General features: G+C 46.9%; 1 protein-coding gene across 1 annotated transcript; it reads left to right on the top strand.

The window, feature by feature from the left end:
• The first annotated feature begins 5,836 nt into the window (after positions 1 to 5,836).
• LOC140392925 (uncharacterized protein C2orf66 homolog) lies at positions 5,837 to 7,544 on the top strand. Its single transcript, XM_072478710.1, has 3 exons — positions 5,837 to 5,940; positions 6,033 to 6,170; positions 6,977 to 7,544. Exons 2-3 carry the CDS (start codon positions 6,048 to 6,050, stop codon positions 7,160 to 7,162), a joined length of 309 nt encoding a protein of 102 aa, XP_072334811.1. The 5' UTR covers positions 5,837 to 5,940; positions 6,033 to 6,047; the 3' UTR covers positions 7,163 to 7,544.
• Positions 7,545 to 8,805: the final 1,261 nt, after the last annotated feature.

Raw genomic sequence — 8,805 nt, 5'->3', positions numbered from 1 at the left:
TGATGCCGATTCGGGGGAACCATAGGTTTGAGCCTGGAAGGGTGGATGCAAGGTTTCGGGGATGGGAGGAGCGAGGGGTGGTGGGAATAAAGGATCTGTTCCTAGGACGGTTCGCGAGTCTGGAGGTGTTGGGGCAAAGTTTGGGGTGCCATGAGGGGAGAGTTTCAGGTGCATGCAGGTATGGGATTTTGTGAAAAATGTTTGTCCGTACTTTCCGGTGGTACCACCCTCCTCATTGCTGGAGGGGGTGTGGTCAGTGATGTGGTTGGAGGGGGCAAGGTCTCGGCAATTTATAGGAGGATAAAGTGTCTCTGGAGGGTGTTAAGGCCCAGTGGGAGAGGAGCTGGGGATGAAGTTGGAGGGACTGTGGTGTGGGGTGCTGCAGAGGGTGAATGCCTCAACCTCATGTGCGAGGCTGAGGTTGATACAGCTAAAGGTAGTGCACAGAACGCACCTGACAAAGTCTAGGATGAGCCATTTGATTGAGGGGGTGGAGGATATTTGTGAGCGGTGTGGGAGAGGTCCAACCAATCGCTTGCACATGTTCTGATCCTGCCCAAAGTTAGAAAGGTTCTGGGCGTCGTTCTTCAGCACCATGTCAGCAATTTTACATGTGTATCTAGAGCCCAGTCCCTTGGGGGCCATATTCCGGGTGTCAGACTTGCCGGAGTTGCAGACGGAAGTGGGGGCAGATGTTTTAGCCTTCCTCTCATTGATGACTCGCAGGTGGGTCCTGTTGAGGTGGAGGACCACGCCCACTCCCCACCCCATTCCTGCAACACCGCCCAGGCGCGGCCCGCCACCCCATTTCCACAACCTCACCCAGGCCCAGCCCCCCACCCCATTCCCACACCGCCCATGCCCCACCACTCCATTCCCGCAACGCCACCCAGACCGGCGCCCCCACCCCATTCACACAACCCCACCCAGGGCCCACACCCCGCCACCCCATTCCCGCAACCCCACCCAGGCCCAGCCCACCACCCCATTCCCACAACCTCACCCAGGCCCAGCCTGCCACCCCATTCCCACAACCCCACCCAGGGCCGACACCCCGCCACCCCATTCCCGCAACCCCACCCAGGCCCAGCCCCCCACCCCATTCCCACACCGCCCATGCCCCACCACTCCATTCCCGCAACGCCACCCAGACCGGCGCCCCCACCCCATTCCCACAACCCCACCCAGGGCCCACACCCCGCCACCCCATTCCCGCAACCCCACCCAGGCCCAGCCCACCACCCCATTCCCACAACCTCACCCAGGCCCAGCCTGCCACCCCATTCCCACAACCCCACCCAGGGCCCACACCCCGCCACCCCAGTCCCACAACCTCACCCAGGCCCGGCCCGCCACCCCATTTCCACAACCTCACCCAGGGCCCACACCCCGCCACCCCATTCCCGCAACCCCACCCAGGCCCGTCCCGCCACCCCATTCCCACAACCCACCCAGGGCCCACACCCCGCCACCCCATTCCCACAACCTCACCCAGGCCCGGCCCGCCACCCCATTCCCGCAACCCCACCCAGGCCCGTCCCGCCACCCCATTCCCACAACCCACCCAGGGCCCACACCCCGCCACCCCATTCCCACAACCCATCCAGGGCCCACACCCCGCCACCCCATTCCCGCAACCCCACCCAGGCCTGTCCCCCACTCCATTCCCAGAACCTCCCCCAAACTGCAAAACTCTGGACACTAAGAGCAATTTTAGCATGACCAATCCACCAAACATGTACATCTTTGGCTCCTTCTCACCTTTGCCTGAGATTAACCCCTCAGGTTAAATCACCAATAGTCAGCTTTCACTTAAAGAAAAACATGGAGAGCAGCCTATGGTCATCTGGGATTAAGACGACTTGCACTATTTTCACATTGCATTGCATTGTACATTGTATGATATCGCCTGTTGAGCCAGGCGGCTCGCACTGTCCTTGGTGCTGAATGGGACCTTCTGCATAGACTTACCTGATGAAGTGACTTATTTGGTGTTCAAAGACTGAACATTGATCGCAACCAAAGAACGTGTGTCTGTGTTCTGATTCCCAATGGCATATCCCACATCGGGACTTGAGGGACGATTTCTGAAACAATGCTCCCACTTGTTTGTGATGGCTATTTTTTTTCTCCAATCGCAGTTTCATCATGTTTCTTTAAAGCAGTGAAATGAATGTATTTGTATCACTCAGGGACATATTGTGTCTGACGGACAGAATAGCGGTACACACATGAATAAATTCTGTGTCAGTAACATCTTGGCGCTCCGCCTTCTACAATTCCCATTGCGCTCTTGACAACCATCCATTTATTAAGGTTACGAGGAGCTGACAAACAAGGAGAAAACTCTGTAATCAGATGCGCTGGGATATAATTGTTCGGTCCCTCAAATAAAATAGCACCGTCCAGCGGAAAGCAATAGTTACAGTGGGTGATCATGAAAACAGTTCTCCAGCAAAACGAGGGGACGGATTTCGATCCAGCCACCGGAATTTCTGATGGGTCCAAGCTATCCCCCGTGCAATGCAGAATTTGTAGAAAATGAATCAGGACATAACAAGCTGTAAGTTTCACATATCCCGGAGCGATCATTTCTGACTTGCTGATGCAAATCAAAGATATTAATCCAGAACTATGTGGGAAATGGGCAATAAGAAACCAGCAGCATCCAATTAGTAGCAATGACATGCTCTCTTGTTTCAAACACATTTTTATAGGTGATGTGGACTGAGGGGGCGCAGAGTTTCCCGTCCCTCTGTTCATTTCAAGGGACTCCTGAAACTTTCTCAAGCAGGACTGCCAGCCACGGCAAAGCTCTTGTCTCAATGCGGACCTTCAAACACAAACCAAAATTGCTCTGTTCCTGTGACAAACCATGCGCCACTGCAGTCCACTTGAAGCTGGGCACCGCAGTTACCCCATTTTTCATTCGCAAAATGCAAATTTCAAATGAGAAAATTCGACTTTTTTTCATTCGTTGGCGAAGCTGGCTGGGCCAGACTTTATTGGCCATCCCTAATTGCCCTTGTACTGAGTGGTTTGCTCGGCCATTTCAAAGGGTGTTAAATGACCAAACACATTGCTGTGCGTCTGGAGTCACATAGAACATACAGTGCAGAAGGAGACCATTCGGCCCATCGAGTCTGCACCAACCCACTTAAGCCCTCACTTCCACCCTATCTCGTAACCCAATAACCCCTCCTAACCTTTTTTTTTTGGACACTATGGGCTTAGCATGGCCAATCCACCTAACCTGCACGTCTTTGGACTGTGGGAGGAAACCAGAGCACCTGGAGGAAACCCACGCAGACACGGGGAGAATGTACAGACAGAGACCCAGCGGGGAATCGAACCTGGGACCCTGGCGGTGTGAAGCCACAGTGCTATCCACTTGTGCTACCTTGGATGTCCCATGTAGGCCACACCAGGTGAGGATGGCAGATTTCCTTCCCTAAAGGACATTGCTGATGGGTTTTTACAACAAAGGACAATGGTTTCATGATCATCATAGACTTTTATTTCCAGATTTTTATTGAATTCAAATTTCATCATCTGCCATGGTGGGATTCGAATACAGGTCCCCAGAGTATTCCCCTGGGTCTCTGGATTACAGGTACAGTAACTATATGTTGTGGTATTGATATGGTTTGAGCCCACAGACTTTGACACCACAGCATGTCCATTCAGGGCATAGAAATAAGTAGAAATGTTTTACTTGCAGTTACCAGTAGTCATGGCAAAACACAACATATGTTGGGATGTCAGCTGCTGCCCGGACCACCCACAATTTTCTTACACATTAAAATGAATGGGGTGAGGGAGTACTACGAGCCGCCAAAAGAATAAGCAATAAACCTCTCCCATGGGGCGAATAACTTAATCTGCTTCCTTGTACAGCTACCAGCAAAATAAGTCAACGAAGCTGCAGTGTGGACCCTTTACTTTCACTCAAGATCTTAGAAAATAGTAACTGAAGAAGAAAAATTGGCTTTGGCAGAGATAAGTGTCATTTTAGAACTAATACTAACTTATTCCATAGCGATATGAAGAGATGAACCTTGCTCCTCAAGTTTACATTCAGGAAGAGTATTGGGAATGTATTTTCAGAATGTGTCGACGTGGAGACACGTTAAGCAATCTAATCACACACTGTTTTCACCACAGTCTCCAAAGTGCAAACTACTAACAGTTTTACTTGAGAATATGGCAGCATTTGTATGTCCACCTTGCAGTAGTTGCCTGGTCTGGTCAGGGATGCAACTGAGCTAAGTGACAGTGAACATAAGACGTAGTAGCAGAGGTAGACCACTCAACCCTTTGAGTCTTCCTGTCATTCAATGAGATCATAACTGATCTGATATAATCCTCAACTGCACGTTCCCGCTTTATCCTATTTAGCCCTTGATTCCCTTATGGATTAAAAATCTGTCTATCTCAGCCTTGAACATACTTGAAGACCCAGCCTCTACTGTCCTCTGCAGTAAAGAATTCCATAGATTCACTACCCTCTGGAAAGAAATTCCTCCTCATCTCCATCGTAAATAGATATCCCGTTACTCTGAGATTGTGCCCCCTGGTCCTAGACTCTTCCACAAGAGGAAACATCCTCTCAGCATCTACTCCATCAAGCCCCCTGAAAATCCTAAATGTCTCAATAAGGTCACCTCTCATTCTTCTAAACTCCAATGAGTACAGGTCCAACCTATTTAAGCTCTCATAAGAAAATCCCTCCATACCCTGGATCAGCCGAGTGAACCTTCTCTGGACTGTCTCCAATGCCAGTGTACCTTTCCTGAGATAAGGGGGACCAAAAGTGTTCACAGTATTCCAGTGTGTGGACTAACAAGTGCCTTGTGTAGTTTTAGCAGGACTTTCCCTATTTTTATACTGAATTCCCTTTGAAATAAAGGTCAATATTCCACTTGCCTTCTCATTTACCTGTGGAACTTGCATGCTTGCTTTTTTATGATTTAAGCAGAGGAGACCTAAATCCCTCTGTGCAGTCTTTCTCAATTTAAATAATATTCAGCTCCTTTATTCTTCCCACCAAAGTGCACAATTTCACATTTTCCTACATTAAATTCCAATAGCCAACTTTTTGCCCTGCAGTGCCACTCAGAAAAGTTCTGGGCCCACGGAAGTCTTCTCGGAAGCCTTCCCTCCACCTCGGTTTGGATTCGCAAAGGGTTCAGGACAATCCCAGACTGCAAAGAAATCAACGGTATTTACTTCTCCCCACCCGCTTTTGACCTGGCTAACCCCATTTCACTGTGGTTCCCTTCAAATTTAAACCCTGAAATTCAGGTTTGAAGGTACCAGAGATTAAAAACTTGCAATTCTAAAGAACATTTCGGATCTTCGGGGCTTCACAATGTTTTTTGTAGTTGAGAATTTACGGAGTATTGTTTGAGAAATAAATGATGCGCTTTTGAACACTGGGGATCTTAACGTTTCACTTAGACGCGGTCTAATATCTGATCTGAAAAGGCAATACTTCCCCAACTCAATTAACCTGCATTTTTATCGATTACGTCTTGATCAGCGACTTTCTGATTTAGAGTTGAGAGTTCTGTCATTGCTGACTCCGGTTCAGCTTGTAGATTTTATTACATTTTGCCAAGGTTTGGAAATCGCTATTAAACAGGCGCTAAATTTCAGGTTGGGGAAATCTCCAACTGGATTAATGTAGTTAAGTGTCATATTTGATACAGATAAATAATCATTTCCGCTTTGAATGAGATTAGGGTTAGTTTATCCCCTGGAGTCGATCAAACCCATTGAAATGTCATTACTCTGGTACACTCTGCTAACGTCACTGACACCCACACAACACGCCACAGCTATAAAATAGAAGAAGCTGCACTCCCATCAGAGGCATTTCCAAGCTGCACAGCAGTTGGGAGCGTAACTCAATTCCTGTCTTGAATGTGAAGCGATTCTGTGAGTATAAACATCTTCCAGCCTCCTATGCACCTATGTTGTTTGAAACGTGTGTGATGTAACCTTTCTGATTTGTTTCCTCTCCCCAAAAGCATCAACGCACTACCATGCTCAAAGTGCAGGTTTTCACTTTCTGTCTGAGTATCTCCCTCGTGACTTTAGTCCACACAATTCCCTTGGAGTCGAAAGATGCCTGGAAATCTTTGGAAAACCCAAGAAACAGGGAGCTGGTAAGAGTTCAATTTCGCATTCGTTCGATCGACCTCGATGTGTCCACCGGCTCGGTAAAATGCAAGGGTCAGGCTATGTTAATTCAAACTCTTTTGGTCCGATTCATGATGGTTTATTTTGTTGAGTTTAAAATAACTTTTGTTATTAACATTAACATACAACTCCACATATTTGTTATTAAGACTGGGAATTCTGTGCAGCGAAATATTTTACTATCGAATTATGTTCAAGATTATAATTTGTCAGCTAAATTGGACCTGTCAGTAAGGTATATATGCCTGCCAGTATTGTTAGAGGAGAGAAGGGGTTAGTATCTATCGAACACACACACACTACAGGCGTTTACTTTGATAGTTGTCCGGTGTCAGAATGATGAAAGAGTCTGAAACTTGTCACCTGATACAGCGCTTCCGATTAAATGGGAGAAGGTGGCAAACTGCGCTGTCTAGGTTCACTGAGAAATTATCCCAATAGGATTGATGATTCGCACAACAGACTGAGGTAGGTGGGCTCCTGTTGTCAGGAGGGAGAATATTCCTGTTACAGTACAATCTTGCAACTTTTAACAAGGGCATGCATGCATCTTGAGTTATCTATGTTAAAGGTGGTAAATATGCACTGGGATCATGCAAATAGCATGTACACCTAAAGCTGATTTGTGGACACCTACCTATTATGTGCAAAATGTGTCTCACCTCCCCCTGTTGTAAAGGTCTGGCAGACAGTTAACAATAACACAGGCGGCAAATGTGTGGACGTTCATTTATTTAACTTAAAGTGGAGCATTGGTTCTTGTTCTCTCTAGTTTTTCCGGACACTTCAAGCTTATTTTTCCGGGAGAGGGTTTGATGTGGGGAAGATCTCGAAATCTCTCAGGGTGGACAACAGGAGACCATTCGTATCAGTCGCTCGTTCCCCGGACCACGTCGCGTCTGCCTTTTCTGACTATGAAGGCCAGAGGGACTCCTTTGCAGCGTTCTTGAAAGGGTGACAGTAACGACAGCTCACAGCATTATCCCATGGTCTCCGCAGCAGCCGAGAATTAATCGGGAATCAACTTCTCTTCACCTTCCGTTCAATCCCCTTGTTTCAATATTTTTGAGGGGAATTTTTAAGTTACCTTCCGCGCGTTTTGGGTATTACTTAATGGCCCTTACCTGCCAATGTTAAACAAGAGGCAGTCCTTTCTGTATGTTTAGATGCTAGTTTGCTTAAAGTTATGCCCCTAATTATTTGTCCTTCAAAGCGAAACGTGATGCAAAGTTTGCAACTTTTCATTGTGAACTTTTCAGTGCAATGAAGGCCAGAGTTTTATCTGTCTGGCTGTTAAGCAAAGCCAGGGCAACGTAAATAAATCTGTAAGATCAAACCAAGCTGGTCGTTGCTCTTTCTTTGATCTCGCGTACGTTTCATAGCATCTTGACTTGGATTGTGTTCCAAGGAAACAAGGCCCAAGGTATTCACACCAGACCCAATATCTTGGTGGGGAATTCAGTGATGGTATCAACACACATTCAGAGACTTCAGTTTCGATCAGGTTCAGACTAACAGAACGACTGATCTCAGTTTAAAGTCTTCACACCCACAATAAAGAACATGAAGGGCCTCCTGGGTGGAGGGAATAATGGTGCTGAAAATCCGAGAATCCTTTAAGAACCAGTTAGATATTTGAAGGCAGAAGGAGCTTTGGGGATCTAGATGGACGGAAAGACCTTCCACATCGATGACTACCTAATGATTCTTTGATCTGTAATAAAGTCAATTGAAGGAAGTAAAAGAAGGTTCACTCGACTCATTCCTGGGATGAGAGGCTTATCTTGTGAGGGAAGGTTGAACAGGTTGGGCCTAAAGCCATTGGAGTTTGGAAGAATGAGAGGCGGTCTTATAGAAACATAGAAGATTCCGAGGGGATTTGTTAGGGTAGATACCAGGAGGATGTATCAGCTTGTGGGAGAAACTAGAACCGGGGACACAGTTTAAGAATAAGAGGTCTGCCTTTTCAACACGGAGATTAGAGTAATCTTGTTTTCTCTCCAAGGGTTCATTTGTAAGTGACATTCTCTTCCCCAGAATGCAGAGGAGGCTGGGTCATTGAATTGAGTTCAAGTTTTGATGGACAAGGGAGTCAGGAGTTATGGGGAGAAGATGGCAAAGTGGAGTAGAGACACAATCAGATCAGCAATGATCTTGTTGATAGGAAAGCAGAGCAGGCTTGAAGGCCTGAATGGCCTACTCCTGCTCTTAAGTCCTATGTAAGTATGTTTATTTGTTGGGGTGATGGCAAAAGGAACCCATGGTGATTTAATTAACTATTTTATTTCTGAATAAATCCAATGAAAATAAACTGTCAACTTTTTCCAGGTTAGAGTGGGAATGCAATGGTTTGTAACATTGTATACGTAGATCTGTTTTTTTTTAACCATATCACCATTTGGTATCAATGTTGTTAATGCAGGTTCTGGCCCATCACCTCTCCCATTCAGCCACTTCCTCCTTCAATTCATGCCAATTGTAGGTGGGTTTGCAATTCTATTTTCATGCCTCTACCGAGGACACTCTGCAGTTGATGATTAGGAAATGCAAAAGAATGGCCTAAAGGAGGAGGGTCCCTTCTTCTTTGACCAGGGCGAGGGT

Source organism: Scyliorhinus torazame, chromosome 2 (genome assembly GCF_047496885.1).
Source record: "Scyliorhinus torazame isolate Kashiwa2021f chromosome 2, sScyTor2.1, whole genome shotgun sequence".
Classification (NCBI taxonomy): domain Eukaryota; kingdom Metazoa; phylum Chordata; class Chondrichthyes; order Carcharhiniformes; family Scyliorhinidae; genus Scyliorhinus; species Scyliorhinus torazame.
Note: the sequence above shows the minus strand (reverse complement) of the source record. Positions and strands in the feature narration are given on the sequence as shown.